General features: G+C 39.8%; 1 protein-coding gene across 2 annotated transcripts in view; it reads right to left on the bottom strand.

Annotated features, from left to right (window-relative positions):
* The window catches only part of LOC145988387 (neuroendocrine convertase 1-like), a 145,850-nt gene that overhangs the window by 120,900 nt on the left and 6,655 nt on the right, over positions 1-18,295 (bottom strand). For both annotated transcript variants that reach the window (XM_083123266.1, XM_083123267.1), the window contains exon 2: positions 16,074-16,267. In XM_083123266.1, the coding sequence (XP_082979392.1) occupies positions 16,074-16,262 (189 nt within the window). In that variant the 5' untranslated portion in view covers positions 16,263-16,267. The remainder of the gene's footprint in view (positions 1-16,073; positions 16,268-18,295) is intronic.

Genomic DNA, 18,295 nt, shown 5'->3' with positions numbered 1-18,295 from the left:
TCGCGATCTAGGAACACGAAAACGAGTTTATCTTCTGATCGACCAATCGCGACCGTTTTGGTGTCTGATCCTAGTTCATGATGCTGACGCTTGGACTGCAGGCAGTTGTTTTTTTAATATTAAAAGAGCGGGAAGTGATATTGAGGGCGTGCAAACGCTGGAGATGTTGGGTATAAAATGCTGATCATTCGAGAACTGTGTAAAAACTGCCAAAATAAAAATAATAATTTGTAGCTCTGTGGTGCAAAGTCGTAATGTTTCTAAATACTTTCTACCCCAGAACACAAAACATATATACTACATGTCATATATAATTACATGCAAGTGCAAGGTCTGTGGTAAATTAGAGCAGAGCAATGTTACGATATTGCTACATGGTGTTGGAAATATGATTGTATAAATTTACGAAAATACATATTACTGGCTACTTACACTACACGACAATATACATATATAAGAATTAAGAAATCAAATACTTACCACAGACATCAGTAGCATCAAAATCGAATGCATTTTGTAAGGCATTAAAGTCCCGTAGAAGAAGATTCCATGCTTTCTCCTTCTCCTTTTGTGTTCTGCCGTCAGTTCATTTTTAATATTATTCTTTTTTTACACTCTACTACATCCTTGTACACGTCGACAAGGTTGATTAGTACATCTCTCAAATTCAGAGAAGTTTGCAGCCCGAATTACTTTCTTCTCCTACATGATGTTGCTTTAACACATCACACTACTTTATGCGGTTCTTGATTGTAATTTGTTTTAGTCAACCAATCAGGTATAGTCTTACAAATTAATCTCGGATCAGTTGAACGGAATCTCGTGGACGTCGTTTTTAATTGGTGCAATGCAAATCTTTAACCCTTTCACCCCCAGGCACATCACGTATGATGTGTTGACAGAATGGTCGTGCAGACCAAGCACATCACGTATGATGTGTTCGTAGTGTATTGTTTTCTTTGTAAACGTGGGTATCTGGTTTGAGGCAGGAAAAAGGGAAATTCTTTCTGGGACGCTCTACCGTGAAGGTTCTATTGTTGCCTTCCGTAATAACCAGCAGGTGTGTGAAACAGTGGCGCCCCTTATCACCATATATGGAAAGAAGCAACGAGCGTTTGTTGTGCCTATTTGTTGAGAGTTAACGAAGAAGGACGCTTGATTTCTTTCACTCCGAAAATGAATTCTTTTAGTGATTCTAGTGGTTCAGACTATATTCCGGAGAATTGTGGAGCCTCTACAAAATCTGACGTACCTTCGGAATCCATTTCGGAAGATGAAGAAGACACACCATTATCATATGATGGGTGGAAGGTTTTGCCAGATGATCCTGGTTCAAGCTCTCCGGAACACTTTGCTAAGTACCATAAGGACAAGAAGAAGTAGCAAGTTTCCATTTGGACCTGCTGAACTACTATGTACTTGATTTATGTATTAATATTTATTATGTTATCCACATAACAATGTAAAATTTACAAAATGTGTAGCTACAAGTGAGTAAAGACACAATATGTAATACAATGTATTTCTTTTATGTGTTATATATATATATATATTTATTACATATTATTATTACATTATGTACTATTATATAACGCAGTGTATATATATATATATATAAATAAATACTAAAAATCATATTTTCGTTATCACTGAACATTTCACAAAGTTCAAAAAACACCAAAGAATTAGAGAATGGACGAGAATAAGTAGGGCGTTTTCATCTGGATTTGCTGTACTACTCTGTACTTCGTTTATGTATACTAATATGTATTTGTTTATGTATTATATGTATTATGTTATGCATATCCGTATACCAAAACAATGTAATATTTACAAAATGTGTAGCTACGAGTGAATAACGACGCAATATATAATACAATATATATTATATATAATGTTTATTATGTATTGTTATTTCTTTATATACTATTACATAACGCAGTATATAAAATCAAAATCATATTATGGTTATCACTGAACTTCCTACAAAGTTCAAAGAAATACAATATTAATTGGAATGAAGATTCAGGCAATATTTGTCATGGAATATTAAATGATTTTATTATTGAAGATTTTACATTAGAACCTGGGATGTAGAGGGTTTTCACGTTTCTTTGTCTGGGGGTGAAAGGGTTTTAAAAACCAAGTTCATTTAGAATGGATTGAAATTGATCTCGTTCATCTGAACTTCGAAATAATCGGCGTTGGTGTAAATGCATTCATACATCCACCATTTTCTCGGAAATGGTTCACTTGAGAACCTGTGTTGACTATGACTGTTGTGACCCTTAGGCACCTTTCTGACACGTCGCTTTGGAGCGAAGCAGTCAACAGCATAATTTCACACCGTAGCGAAATGATAAGCCGCAGAAGCTTACGTTCGGTTAGTTAAATCCTCAAGCAACACGTGCCGCTTGTCGCTTCGTTGTGAAATCTTCCTTAGAGTTTGTATTGTCCTCGTACACCTTGTCCTTATGCAGAGCCACTCACACCCCTCATATTTTATCGGTTACAGAGTTTCCCGTAGTGTACTAATACATATCATTTCCTGGCCGAAATTTTACGTCAGTGGTAACCGTGAATCTGCACCGCATGGCTGCATCTATCGTTTTCGTTGAACAGATACCTCAATGAAGAAAATATTACTCAGACAAGTTGCTTATCTTAATGAACTCCACACGATATGAAAGTTTGTACGCGATTAATAGCACTACGAAGTTGAAAGATCATATTTTTCTGTGCCTGGAAGACAATGCTGAACCTGATAGTAGTTCGCTTTTCCTTCAGTTAGAACTAAAATACATTTTTGTTTTGCATTTTTTGGAATTTCCGGTCTCTTTTTGCTTTTAGGTCATTTTCAGTATTTTTTGCAATTTGTGTTGCAATTTTTTTTCATTTTTTCATTTTTTTATTATTTTTTTTTTGCTATTTCCCTGTTCTTCCGTAAGTTTTAAATGCATTTACTAGCATAACTTACATATTTACATTTCCTAACATGGTCTTTTAGCAAGTACACCATTAATAAAAAATATGGCCAATGCAAATGTAAAGGGTGTCGTGTGGGAAACGGACGGTTTGCGAGTGGCTAGTACACAACACAGCCGGTAGTGGTGGGAGGGAGCTCGGGTAGGGGGCATTCACTTCAGGGCAGCCTGCCGTTTCAGTTCCAATGGAGCAGTGGACGATACAGCACCGCATGTTCGCGTACGAAACATTTGTTCGAAAGGGGGAGTCGGTCATCGCAACACAGCGGAACTTCCGTCGCCATTTCAATTCCATTTTTCCTATGGCGGTACTTGAAAGAACGCGTTTATTGCCACACACCCCGTACATTACGGGAGTTGCAAGCTGCCATTACCCACGAGGTGCATTTGATTGACCTCGAGCTGTTGGCCCGCGTCATGGCAGACTTCTGGCGGAGAGTGGAACTCTGCATTCAAGAGGATGGCCGCCACCTGCGTGACGTCATTTTCCATACCTGACTATGTCAACTCAAATGGTAACTGTTGCCCTTACGTTTCGTACCAATAAACTCATTTTCTCTTGCACAGCAACTGCGTACTCTTCATTTGATAAACGTCCGTTTCCCACAAGTCACCCTTTAGAATATTATTTTTAACTGAAATCTTTAGCAATGGATAAATTGTGATAAATTAAATTTCTCTCCAGCAAACTTTCAGTACCTTGGGTGAAAGTATTGAAACTTGCAGTTCCAAACTGCTTTCTTGCCGTCTAATGCCCCTGCACTATGGGCTCTTAATGCTAAGCATTGTCTAGAGTAAGTAAACTGACCCCTCCCGAGTTTTAGCACCCAATCGCCGCCACTGTTTAAATGTTATCACAAGATTCAATAACCTAAGTTTGAACCAATATTCTAAGGTACTTAGAACCGCCAAGCAATTAGTCTTGTTTACTGACTGGTAACATATATAATTTTGCATACCGCCCAAAAAAACTTACCTCCCGAACTGATAAATACGCCACTGAGTGACCCCCCCACAAGCAAAAAGCTTAATTAGCACAGTGGTATCACCTAATGGTTAAGTTCGTAAACCAAGTCAGTAAATTTTTTATTGCCCACTATTGTCACCCAAACAACGCGAGAAATCAGTTATAAAGCGCCACAGCATCACACTTCTGGAGAATTCGACCGAAAAAAAATGATTTAATTCGAATCAGTGGTCGGTGAAATACGGTCGATAAAGTCAGAGTAGGAGAGCACCAGTGTGAACACCCACGTTCCTACATTGTGCTGGTTCTGCCGAAGTTAGGCGGAAACCGGATCCCCAGTGTGACAATGCCCTCGGATATGTGCGTTTCGCATTCAACACTTGATAATGCGTTGCACCTGGTGTCAGTAATTGGCAACACTGAAGAAGGACGGACGTCGAATCGATATATCGATCGGACGCTTCCGCTCCGCCCACGGAACCGGAGTTGGGGACGCACGGAACAGGATAACATGATAGCGTAAGAGGTGGCGGTCCCTTTCCCGGCTGCATCCCGTATTCCCTCTCCTCTTCCCGAAACTTTGGGCCATCCGATCGATTCGGAGGTCGGGAAGGGATCCTCCGGGTGACGCAAGAGGGATTCTCCCCCGACCGAAGGCCTCGCGACTCGAGCGCCATATGGCGGAATCGATACGCGTGGTCGTGTGGCGCTCTTGTCGATTTATCTTCATAAACCAGTTCATCCCACTCTCCGATTTGTTTATCTCCGGCATTATCTTGTTAGAGGGCTTCCCTCTTATCTTTTATTCACAACGGTGGGTCACGGGGCTCCAATGGCAGCGATCTGATCTTCCTGGAAAGGGCCTCAACCATTCTAAGCGAATTGTTTAGCTGCCTGCAACTACAATCTTTGTAATTCCATGCGGATTTTTGCCTATTTGCCATTTTTATTACGTTCTATTAAAATATATACTGTAATATTTTTTATTCTTTCCCACCAAATAACGCATATAAACGTCTATTTTGAGAGTTAGTGCCTCTTTTGCATAATTTTAAATATATTTATTGCTTATTCTCGCTTCCTATCACTACTTTGGCTCTCTCAACAGTGCACAATTTAATTAAATCACAATTCATCATCATCGTCGCGATTAGCCAAAACAATAGGAAAGTATAGCTAAAAAAAGAAAAATACAGTGGAGTTAAAGTCAATAAGTGTGCAACATGTGCAACTAACTTAAAAATTGTATATCGACTTAAATCATAACTGCCTATCTTTGTATTGTTTATATTTTATAGTGCCTTGTAATTTATTATTTTTCATGATTTTTAGTGCCTATAAAACCGCACATAAATACGTATTACAGTTTTAATACGTTTCAAACCGTTCTCATGTGTTAGGTATGGGGATATTCATTCGCATAACTGGTTGATTTTAATTTTAATAATCAAAACAAGCAAATGGTCATCAATGATGTGTTGGTTAAACAAAGGCAATTGAATTTCAATGCGGGGAACATGGGTTCCAAAACCGTCCCAAGGTAGGAGCTCAGATGAATTAAAATTATCTAGAAAATGGACAGCTTTGTTTCTGAATCTGAAGCATAAGTTTCCAACTTCATAGAGTAACATAATTAATAAACTATAACTCTATGCCTTGCCTATTAATGCATCCTATGATATTAGCAGAAAATGTTGAAACTTCCAGAAATCTCCTAAAAGCACAAACTATTGAAAGCAAGATACTATGGAAATGCAGATATATATTTTTTAGGAGCAATATCGAGACATGACAATGTAAGATTCTTCCACGTGAGGAGGTCGGTGTCGTTCTCTGTTTCGTTATTGGTCTCGTCTCAGTTAGGAGGTGGTTACCGTACAGTTTAAACTGGGATCCGAGTTGTTATGCTATGTACCTCCAATGGAGATCGAATAGAGACCTCTTTATTATAAGGTCTCGGTCTTGAAATACATATGTATTCACCACACGAACGTTCAAATCTTAAAGGGAAATAACTTTCTTCATAACATTTTTCTGTTTGAAAATACAGGGTGGCCACAAAGTGGGCGTACGCCTGGGTTTTCGTCGGGAAAGTATGTTTAATTGTTGTTGATTTGCACTCGTTCGACCATGATGAAACTTAATTTAAAGTGCAAGCCGTACCGTCCTTGTGACGTTAATGAACTCTCTGATGCTGATAGGACGTGGCACCGGAATATCTCCGCAAAACATCTGCCAAGACATGGCGCAGAATTCAGCTGTGCTACGACCATACCGATGTCCTAGACAAGTGAACTATCAGGTACGTGATCACATCGCTATAACAACAACAACCACTGTAGTATCGGAAACAAAGGGGTATGCCCACTTTACGACCTCCCTGTAGAGAAGAATCCTTGCGATGTATCGAACCCTTGAAAAAATATGTGTGTGCAAGATTGCATGCAACCACTCTGCACATCTTCATAGTTGCTGATGGAGAATTAATTTAGACATTACGAATTTGTGCCTTAAATCCACTTTATGCACAGTATGGCTAATCGGAACTAGACCTACAGTTTAAAGTAGGATCCGAACCACTATGTGTGTGGCGAACCCGGCACCCTTTGTTTACAAGGAGACGACGTTACTACGACATCGGAGAGGTCCTTAGAAATTACGATAAACGAAATGAACTATCTGCTTTTCATATCTGAATAAGTAGCTTAGTAACTTAGTTTAGTTTACAAATATCGTACATTTCAGTTTACCAAAATATCTAAAGATATGGAAGGCCTCGGACATTAAGTCTCGGTTTTACAGAAGTGTTTCGTTTTGAGTCTCGTCTCCATAAGTCCGTAAGGATCTGGTCTCGTATTCGTATCAATTTTAAATGGACGTCTCTATAAAATGATTAATATTTTTTCGTGTTTGTAATACTGGTGCCACGCTCTATTTAATTATAGGTAATTCCTCTTTTCGAGACCCCTCCTACCTATTGATTGCTCTGTATTTGAGTACGCTTTTAAAAAACCCGTGTTTTTTAACAGATATTTAGAAATTTGATCAAGTAGAAAATTGTTCAACTTTGCAAGGGTCAAGTGCAACAATTTTTCCCTCGCTCATGGAGACATCACCGAAGCAGGAGAAATTTTGCAGCACGAGAGTTCTGAGGCGGAATTACTGCTTGGCGCGGCTACTCGATCTCACTTCTTTTGTGCAGACGATGTCTGGATATATTTTCTGAGAATTCTACAGAGTTACTTTATGTAATGGTAAAAAGTAAAGGATTTCCTTGCAGATGGTAAATTGAGATATGGTCTTTCATTGTCTCTGAACTTCTTGTGGCAGTGATGTGATGGGCACCTTATTCCTCAGGGGTAACCCCAAGTACTTATTTCATTAGAGGCTGGGTGAATCCCAGAGGCGATTGGGGGACGATCCCAAAACTTTCCACCTGATGTCACCTACGCCGGGAATAGAACCTGGATCTCCCTCATAGAAGTCACAGGCCTTACCGCGTGTATCGTCCTTTTATGTATTTTCCGCAATCAAAAATCCTAAAACTTTTTTTTTCTGGCAAGAAGTGTTCAGTGAGATTCTGAAGAGAAAAATATTCATTGTGATAATTTTTCTGTAAGTGCAAGTCACAAAATAATATGGTGCATTATTATCTTCCCAGGATGCATTTAATAGCAATAAAGTGAGTGGTACTAGGAAACAGCTGTGTTTTACAACTTTTTCCAGGTGATTTAATAATTAAGATTTCATTGTCAGTCATAATCGGTAAAGCGGCTTGGAAAATTTGAATTTCCGATTGTGAATGACGCTATTGCCTTGTCGGAGCGTGATGCTTATCACATCATCTCCACCATTGCCAAGATCGTGAGGAGCCCTACCCCTGTACTATATACACAAAAGGGAGCTTATTTTCTTATAGCAATAGTTATACCATAACAATGCAATATGAATTACTAAAGTTCCAAACAACGTTTTTAAATAGGGCTGTTGTCTTCTACCACACTCATAGTATTTCTAAAAATGCATCGTGGGGTGAGAGTTATGCAGCAGCTGTTATCGGAACATGAGTTTCCACGGGTTCAAGGCGGGGCAATATTCCGTGCTGGGAGCATATCCGAAGAGCCTTTAGGCAGTCACAATACTGTTCACACATGCATTATCACGGCATCAATTTCCTTGCCAAGCAAAGCGATGTGATGAAATACTTGTTGTCGTGGCTACAATGAGACTATAGATGCCTGTTATTACCTTCGTTGAGGTATCATAGTTTCTATTTTTATAGGGTGGCCATAAAACTTCGAATCGATGGGAAAAGTGCTCCACACATCAGCTACCAGTATCAACATATTTTCTCAAATATTTAAACACGTTTCCTTGAACTCTCTTCGAGATGTGTGGATCAATAGCAACCGTTCGTTGCACTGGTTATTCTTTCCCGAAGATGATACAGAATCCTGATTTTCATATTTGCTCCTCATATTTACGTATTCCCCACTTGGAAAACTTCATGGGAAACCGATCAGGTGACCTTGATGGCCATTGCACAGGACCCCCTTCTCATAGTTTAGGACTTTTAGTAGAGGAGAAGGTCTAAATATAGGCGAAGGTTTAAATATGGGTTTTGGAGTTATCAGCGCTGCTGGGTGCTGCAGCCTGGCAGAGGCTATTGGAACTGGTTATCTGTCAAGCACAAGGTTGCTGCGCGGCGCCAATTTGCAAGAGAAAGTGGTGGTTAGTTTCGGCCTTGGACGCTGTTATAGAATTGCGACCTCCGAAAACTTTTTGCAGGTATGTTTTAACTCAGCGTTTTCTGAATTCTCATATGCTTTGTATAGGTTATGATATTAGCGGTACATAAAACAAATGTGGGCTTTTATAATGCCATGATTTGTTTGAGAAATATGTACCACAGAGAGCGAAAATAAATTGAAGAAGAAAAATAGCGTGATGGTCTAAATATGACATGAGGACTAATGTTGAGACCACATTTTGAACAAATATTTGCATGTTTTCTTAATTTTGATTTTTACCATTCCGCGTGATTTTCAAAACAACAGATTATTCATAAATATGAATTTTATAATGTTTTAGCTATAAATTACTGTATTTTTTAAAATTTTAATTGTTCTTTGTGATATTGCCACTAGAAGCCCATATTTAGACACAATTTTGAAATACATCTTTTTACCATTTTTTGGAAATTGCTTTTTTTAAAAAAAAATGGAGACCTTCTATACTTTAGCATGCTATCACATTTAAGTATATATTTCATAGATATGCATTTTAAAGGCAGGTGCTTCATATATTAATTTTTTTCCTCCGAAAATGACAACATAAAAAGGGGGGCCGATATTTAGACCTTTTCCTGTATGTTATTTAGGACATAGTTCAACACAATTCTGTAAATTTTTATCTCATATCCCCCCCCCCCTTTACTTTCATTCATTTCCCACACCAAATCCCTCCAAGTCGAATGGCTAGTGCGAACGGCCAGGCCTCGAAACCCGGTAGGAGCTCCAAATTTCAGTGTTGGTGCAGCAAAGTGTGGATAGTTTGGAAGCTGTTTGGTGATAAGAAGTAGGCTATAAGACTCCATCTAGGAAGTCAGATAACAGCAACGATGAGACTCGACGGGCTGATTACTTATCACAAAGAGCCGCTGATTTTCGTTTTAGAATGTCTAGTACCTATTTCTAATGCTATCAGGGTAAACATATGGAAAGTATTTTCGGCAAAGGACCAAACCTTATAGAAATCCGAGAGATTGGCAGTAAACGAAAGTCCAAAAGTATTAACTAGACTCTATTTGATTTAGTAAGCATAGTACAGTGAATATCGCACATTTCATTCGTATTAGAAAACAGTATATTGAATTATTAAGTGTTATTAAAAAAAGAAGATATTAATAATAGCTAGATAGCAAAAAAAATGATTCGATTCGTATTAATATATTCCGTGAGTGAACTCTGGATCACAAATTGCTTCTCAGTTCATTGTCGTCATTAAAATTACATCAGTTTAAGGCACAGTTGAGTATGATATGTAATAGCATATGACATTTTAAATATATTTATAAGAAGAAATAGTGGATTTTTACAGCCCACAGTAGTATGAAGTTTTGCGGATGTGATCATGTGTAATCATGCTGACGCACGAAATGATCTACCCACAGTTTGTTTGTGATATTTCTTATCAGTTGTGTCTCAACAGCATTTGCATTAACTTGCGGAAATGTTAAGCAATGACATGCGTAATTCACGACGCTGCCGCCAGAGGACTAGTTCATACAATATGGCGTACCAAGAAGACTTAACAGAGCATCAACTGTGTTATTTTTTCGTTCAATAAGAAACTTTTGCTGTGACTCATGGGTATTTTCGAGCGTATTTTAAAAACAGAGGCCCCATTCTATAGATAAAAAGTATCCACACACTGTATAAAAAAAATGTGAAAAAAGAAACTATCTTCGGGCCAAAGCTGATGGAAGCCTGTGCGTTCGACTGACAATATCGAAGCCGTTTGAGTCGCATTGTGTTCGATTTTCTAAAGTTAAAAATCAACATGGCGGTCATGCTGAGCAATCTGTAGTAGGATAGTTTTTCACAGTGCAATCTTAATTAGAATATATATTGCTAAAAAATAAATTCATAATACATTTTTTTATCCTACAACAAAATTTTGGAACATATTGTCCGCCACCCTGCATACACTTTATGTGTTTTCTTAGATTGAACCTTTCTCAACACGTCTACATACTTTCCACCCTTAGAGACAGTGACGGCGCCAGACTTTCTGGTGTGGGTGAGCCACCGGAGGAGTTTCAAAGATCTCACCAAGGGTGCCCGCAATATTGTTTCTCCGTAAAGGGGGGGGGGGGAGGGAGGCAGAGTAAAATTGCACATCTTGCCTTCAGTCATAGATACTTATATTTCGCCGTTCATTCTTCTTATTATTATTTTACTAATCATGCATTGAAATGAAATTAAAAATACTATTGGCAGTGTGGTGACAAGTTGAGACTTGAGTTAACTTTAAATAGAATCTGGATTCGCCTTGCTTACTATCCATAAGCATCTATAAATTGTTTATGAATAGTTCTTATTCTTTTTATACTTCTTCACGATGGGGGCACAGATATCAAAAATATACCTTAAACTGGTCTCCTTCATGGTACCTGATCCAAGTTTTAAGGCGATACCCGGTGGAGGCACATAGTGGTTTGGATCCCACTTTAAACTGTAGGGTAGCTCCAGTCCCGATTATCCTTACTGTGCATAAAGTGGACTTAAAACACCAAATCAAGCCAATCCAATCTATGTTTTAAGGCGCCGAAGCTTACTCTAAAAAGAAAAATAATTCAAAATGACAGCCCAAGGGTTGTCATGGTCAGATCCCAATCAGTCTAGAAATTCCAAGAGATTTTAATTCTTGCTATTATAAGTATAAGGATAAGTATCCGAAATTTATTGAAATTAACAGCTTTTATCCAGAAGTGCAAAACAATTACTTGAAATGGAAATAGTGTGTACAATTCGAAATTTTCACAGCGTCGACAAATGGCAATTTTATTCAGTCATGAACTTCGGGATTATAAGATTTTCCTTTACAATCCCTTCCCCCAGAGCTCAAGTTGTGGCAGTCAATGTGATTCTAGTGATAAATGTTATCTCATTATTTTGTTAACCATGACATTTAATTGCTGTAAATCACATAAAACAGTATTATTTGTAACAAAATACCGCTACAATTTCACCATTCCAATTACATGAATTTCTTTCCGATATCTCAAGGAGGCACGTGCCCCCTCTGCCACCCATTAATTACGGGGCCCTTGGATCTCACATTATTATTACCAAATACAAACAAGAAAGGGTCCCATTATATTCATGGTTATGACAGAGTGGTCCAACAGATTGATCAGCCTGATTTTGGGTTGGACATTGTCTTCCATTTTCGGTCTGCCCCAAGAATATTTATAATATGCAGGGTGTTGCAAAATATCTGTTACAACGTTTGGGAGGTAATTCGACATGTAAAAACAAGGAAAAAATGCCATGTAAAAAAATGTCGAAATCGGCACCGTTTTCGAGTGACAGGTGCGAAAATCGCCTCACACCATGTTAAAAGCACAATAACTCAAGAAGGAAGAAATATATCAATGTCGGATTAAAATAATACAAAAAAAGTCGTACCTGACGAATACAATAAATTGCGCAAGGGGACTCACCAAAGAAAGTGGGGAATCCCGTGATGGAAAATACAGGAAATTTACTACTATTTTCTACATAATGTTGAGATCGGAATGTAATCAGTAAAAAATGACGACGTATGTCCACATGTCCCACTACTGCTGACACATCGTACCACACTCGGGAAATAGGAAAATAACTTCAAATCTCCTGTTGCACACTGTTCACATTGCGGTAAGAAGAAGAAAAGAAACCAATTTGTCGCATGTCCCACTATTGCTGGAACACCATCCCAAATGGAAAAAAATACGGGAAAACCAGGAAAAAACGTTTTCAATCCCCTAATGTTGACACACTACTTTGCAGTACGAAAAACAAAAGTTATACAATGGCCACTTGTCGTCAGGCTGTACATACTACAAGAGAGCTCCCAAAGAAAGTGGGTAATCCTCGACGGAATGAAGGCGGAGAATGGCGAGAAAACCCACACAATGGAATGTAACATTTCCAGGCACAGCACATCTTGAAGGGATTCCCCTGAGAAGCGCACAACCTCCGCACATGCAGACCGACGGTATGTAGTACAGCGATCTCCAGCATCTTCACTCGCACATTTCACTAAAGGACACTATGCGGTGCTTATAGGGGCTCACAAACACCGATATACTCAGAGACGTTGTTGAAAATGTCCGCCATTAACTTCAAGAGAAAGATGGCATCGGCGAAGCACCGATTGTCTGGTACGCGCAAATACCTCTGGCATGTCAACAATTGTCCCAGCAGCGGCACTAACGCGAGCAACGAGGTCCTCAGCACTTTCCACAGGGATTTCATACACGAGCCTTTTCATTTCTTCCCACACAAAGAAATCCAGTGGTGTGAGGTCGGGGGAGCGAGGTGGCCACGGTAAAGGTCCACCCCTGCCAATCCAACGATCGCCGAAAATATCGTTGAGTAAGGTCCTTGCTCCCCGGTCGAAATTGCACAGTGCGGGTCTTCCACAATCCCACCTACGTGGTAGTAGAGATCCAGTTTCACGCAGTCGAGCATCAAGTCTTTGAAAGAGTGAATGTGCTGGTGTAACCGTCTATTGAGAAAACGTTCGTGATACGAACTCCGTGCTTCACGGCTGTTTCGGTTTGCCTATCCATAAACGAGATGCATATCAGCAAGCTCGTGGGTAGAGTACTCCGCAATTATCCTGTTCGAGAACTGACCAGCAACAACGGGGGGCACTTTCCCTCAGAGTGACGGATCACAACTACCGTGTTTAGCACCCACGTAATGACACACAGGTGTCCACGCAGTTGTTGCACACCGAGAAAGAACACTGGAACACGTACTCTACGTACAATACTCCTTGGCGCAATTGAACCACACACACACGCCAGACTAAACTCCACGCTGCGACACGCAGAACAAGACAGGAAAAACAACGGTCGACTACACTCTCTACGTAGTATCCACCAACGCTAATACGTAACAGGCGACTTACACTCCCAGCGCCTCTATTGGGGCTTTCTAATTCACTTATACTCCTTTTCCGGAATGTCTGGAGTAAGAGGACGCGAACACGTCCTGGGAGCACGTTGCGGGTGTGTGCCTCGTCCAATGAACGCGCACATGGGAGGGGCCGCGAGGGAGGGGGCGACTCGACTGGTCATTCGCTGTCCAGTAGTTCTGTGGTAGCACTTCGTTGCTTTCATCCCGCACCCTTCCCCACCTAGTCTGGCCCCGCCCACAAGCTTTCGCCTCTGCGCGTCGCTACTCCAGACATTCCGGAAAAGATGTATAGCTGAAATCAATCTCAGCGTAATTTGACGGCATAGCATCATTTTCGGGTGAATCTCCAATTTCCCGAGTCCGGGACGGTGTCCCAGCAGTAGTGGAACATGTGGACATACGTCGTCATTTTTGACTGGCTACATTCCGATCTCAACATTATGTAGAAAATAGTAGCAGATTTCCTGAAATTTCTAACAGGGGATTCCCCACTTCCTTTGAGAGTCCCCTTCTGCAATTTTCGCTGGGCCTCAATTGCTACACCATTGCATTCGTCAGGTACGAATTTCTTTGTATTATTTTATTTCACATTGATATCTTTCTTCCTTCTTGAGTTATTGTACTTTATACATGGTGTGAGGCGATTTTCGCACGCCTGTCACTCGAAAACGGTGCCGATTTCGACATTTTTTCACATGGCAATTTTTCCTTGTTTTTACTTGTCGAATCACCTCCCAAGCGTTATAACAGGTATTTTGCAACACCCTGTATATACGAGTACATATAAAAATAATTATTTCAACATTCCTGATTATTTCCCAGATATTTGATAGAATCGCCAATTCATATGATGTTTCTTGAAAAGTATTATTAACTTTAGCTACATAAAAAATTAAAAGAGGTCAAATCGTAGAACATTACAAATGGAATACCTTGAAAGGAATTTCATCTCTCTAGTATGTACGGTACAGTGGGATCCATGAGTATTACCGTGCAAATTGTCCATGACTATTTTCATTAATTTTTCTCTTACATTCTATGTGTTTTTAAGCGATGGATTTTTATATATGCCGGTGCAGAAGTTGTCAACAGCTTGTTTTGAGTTTTATTTTAATTCTTGAAGCTCTTATTGGGGTCAAATAAAGTTCACGAACATGGTGATGGACATTTGCACGGTAATACTCATGGATCCCACTGTACATGAGATATGACGGTTTAAATACTTATTGTTCGCCATATTGAAAAACTTCCGCGCAAATATTTTTTGGAAGTACTGCGAGAAGTATTCCTGATGTGGTACTATAGTTTGAGCTTCTCCCCAGAAGTGCAGTAATTTTTAGTGTACAAGGTGTACACGATGAACCTGCGGGTTTTCGACGCAATGTTAAAAATCAGAAAATAAAGTTACGACAATCCAGTCTTTTGTATTTGGTGCCATATACGCTCAAGTTTGTATGTTGTTTTTCTCTTTTAGTTCGCGCGCGTCATTCTTGGCAGCGCTGTCGTCGCTTTTGTGAAAATGGCGCCTTCTCAAGAGAAAGCACACGCTGTGGTGTGGTTTGAGGAGTCAAAATCAATTGTTACGGTGCAGCGTAAGTTTCGGCGTGTCTTTAACGAAACGCCGCCAACGGACAAGAGCATCAGGGCATGGTACAGAAGTTTTCTGGAAACGAGGAGTGTGTTGAAGAAGCCAGGGGAAGAAACGCCACTTTTCCAGATCGTTGGATCGGGCGAGGGGGACCTATCCCCTGGCCACCACGTAGCCCAGATCTAACTCCTCTGGGGGTACATTAAGGACGCACTTTACTCAACGAAGGTGCCAAATGTGAATGCTTTGTGTGGCCGAATTGTTGCTGCCAATGATACCATCCCTGACAAGTGGAATACCGGCTGGACATTGTTCGTGTCACTAAAGCCGCTCACATAGAGGTGTGGTAATTTTTTGTAAGAAACTCTTTGAGTTGCTCTTTGCAATAAAATTACCAAAAAATGTGCACGTGTGTTCGTTTCAATTTCCCATAACTTCAGAATCCCGGAAGTTCATCGTGTACACCCTGTACACGTACTTGCACAACAAGTCGCTTTTCTGATATTTGGGCCCATCATGAACACGATGAGGATGAATAGTGATTATATGACATGGATGAAGGGACATTACAAATGCACATAGACATGTCACAGAACACAACCCCCAAAGAGGATTACACTGGCTTTGGGTCCAGACGTCACATCCTTCACATCCTGCAATAATCCAGTTTCTGGTGTGCCACCTGGAAGGGAAGTTGACTTTTGACTGGGCTACCAGAAGGCCATCCTTACGTATATTAATAAAATATAATAGTAATAATAAAAAAATGTGCGAAATATGTATAATTTTTATCTTCATTGCCAATATTTCAATTTTCAAATTTTGAAAATAAACGAACTTACCTTCCCTAATAATTGATATCCAAGTTCGTTTGCGAGAGAGCTTGCAACTTCCGAACCTCCCTCTATTTTGACCACCCACTCGTTTATGTACTCTTCCGCCGTCTCGTGGCCCACGTGGTTCGATGCCTGACCGAAGATCACCTTGCAGAAGGCCACTGCCACGAATACACAGATGGTGGAATCTTTCATGCTGGCTGAAATACAATCGACCGTCAGAATAGCATTTGAATTCATACAGAAAAATATATAAATTTATTTTACTTACGATTTTGCAATTAAGCACAAATTTATTGTGCATGCTGTTTGAAGACTGATTTTAGGTATTTTTATTTTAGTTATTTAGCGTCACTTTCTACAATGAGAATATATTGCTGAAATAGAAGAGTTAACACACATAATGAGATGTGTCAGGTTTCGAACTTAGGTTCCCCGTTATAGCACACTATTCTAACCACTACACCATGAAGACGGGGTGGAACGATTTTATATATATTGTAGTGAAAATGGCCCCACCTCATCCCTCATTTAAGCACATTCGCACTGAAGAGTGAATTTTTGGAAAACACCAATGGTTCTTCGTCATTCAAAATTTCCGATTCGAATCGACAGCTCAAGATCAAAGTGTACCTGAGCTGCTTCTCTCCCTTCTTTCAACTTCTTTGAAATGCTGGTTAGCAGAAGAGCAACGATTCCAATTGCGTGCATCTGTCCTATTCTATAAATTTACAATCAAATCACTGGCAGGATTTTTTTAGGAGGAGCTGGAATTGTAAAGGTGCATATTATATATAGAGGCTTGGTTGGTTTGTTGATTTGGTGTTTTAAGTCCACTTTATGCACAGTAATGCTAATCGGGACTGGACCTACAGTTTAAAGTTGAATCGAATCACTATGTGCCTCCACCGGGTATCGAACCCGGGACCCGGATTGATAGAGGCGATCGCCCCTCCCAACTGCCACACTTTGAGACATGCGAGTGTTATTATACCAAATATTTTTGAAGATAATTATCTGTATTTTATCACCAAGTTTAACAGGCTCGAAAATATTTTTTGAAGTTTGATTTAAGTCTACTTTATACTCACATGGCTTAAGCGGAACTGGACCTACAGTTTAAACTTGTATCTGACACTGTTTAATATGCCTGAAAAGGGGACAGAAGGCAAGGTACCCAACCGAAATTCCACCGCTCTTAACCTTCTTTTTAGAGTTTATTAAAAGAAAGAAATGGTAATCTGGGATCATTTTAAGCAAAGTTTGCATTTATCACTTTGGTTATTCCCAGACTTGTTTACAAATTTAGATTTTCTTAACATTTCGGGAGGGGCTGCAGCCCCATCAGCCTTGCCCCCTGCGTTCACCAGTGAATGAAATAATCAGTAATTAGCCGTAAAAGAAAGCGCTAAATAAAGTCATGTTCCCAGCCTATCAATTAGTGCTTAATCGGTTGCTCAACTTCACGTGATAAATACGTTTTCAAACTCGTCTGCGAATAATAACAAGCAGAAGGGAGTTCCACTTCAGATTCAGGGTAATATGGAACAGTCAAGTTACATTTGACATGCTTCGTTTAGTTTTGTCAGGGCCACACACACACGCGCGCGCACGCGCGAGGATAGTGAAAGAGATAGACATACGAGTATTGCAAAGTATTCAAGAATTTCATCTATGATGCAAGAGAATGATTATAATGATCACTGAGGAACTCTATGTTGCAATGCTGTGAGTAACAATATCTATTGAGGTTTTCATGTTATTAATGATCAAATGTTAGGTTTACGCAAAGTATGCTTTGTCTGATACATATGTTTTGACCACACACTCGTCGTTAACTAAGAGACATGAAATGTTTGCATAAAATCGTCAATGGTAAAATTATAACATAGTTTCAAATCAACCAATCTGATCTTTGAGCGCCCGCACTACCAACATGCAATGTAAATATCTTCCTCAGTCCCACTACAAGGGACTCAACACTCTCTTTCTGACAGGCTTCCGAACGTATTCATAAACCTACGTCCAAGCTTTCACAATCTCTTGCCGAAACGCATTCTTTGACATTCGTTAACGCAGTATGTATATTTTTTCTCGCTGTAATGGGTGACCTTTTCAGAACACACACAAATGCCAAACTCATTTCCATGTAGTACAGCCTGGACTGCTTTTTGCAGACTAACGTGGCCCTGGCGTTTGAACTCAGCCTGTAGCTCGAGTTGTGTCCT

Source organism: Lepisma saccharinum, chromosome 5, assembly GCF_977018435.1.
Source record: "Lepisma saccharinum chromosome 5, izLepSacc3.1, whole genome shotgun sequence".
NCBI lineage: Eukaryota > Metazoa > Arthropoda > Insecta > Zygentoma > Lepismatidae > Lepisma > Lepisma saccharinum.
Note: the sequence above shows the minus strand (reverse complement) of the source record. Positions and strands in the feature narration are given on the sequence as shown.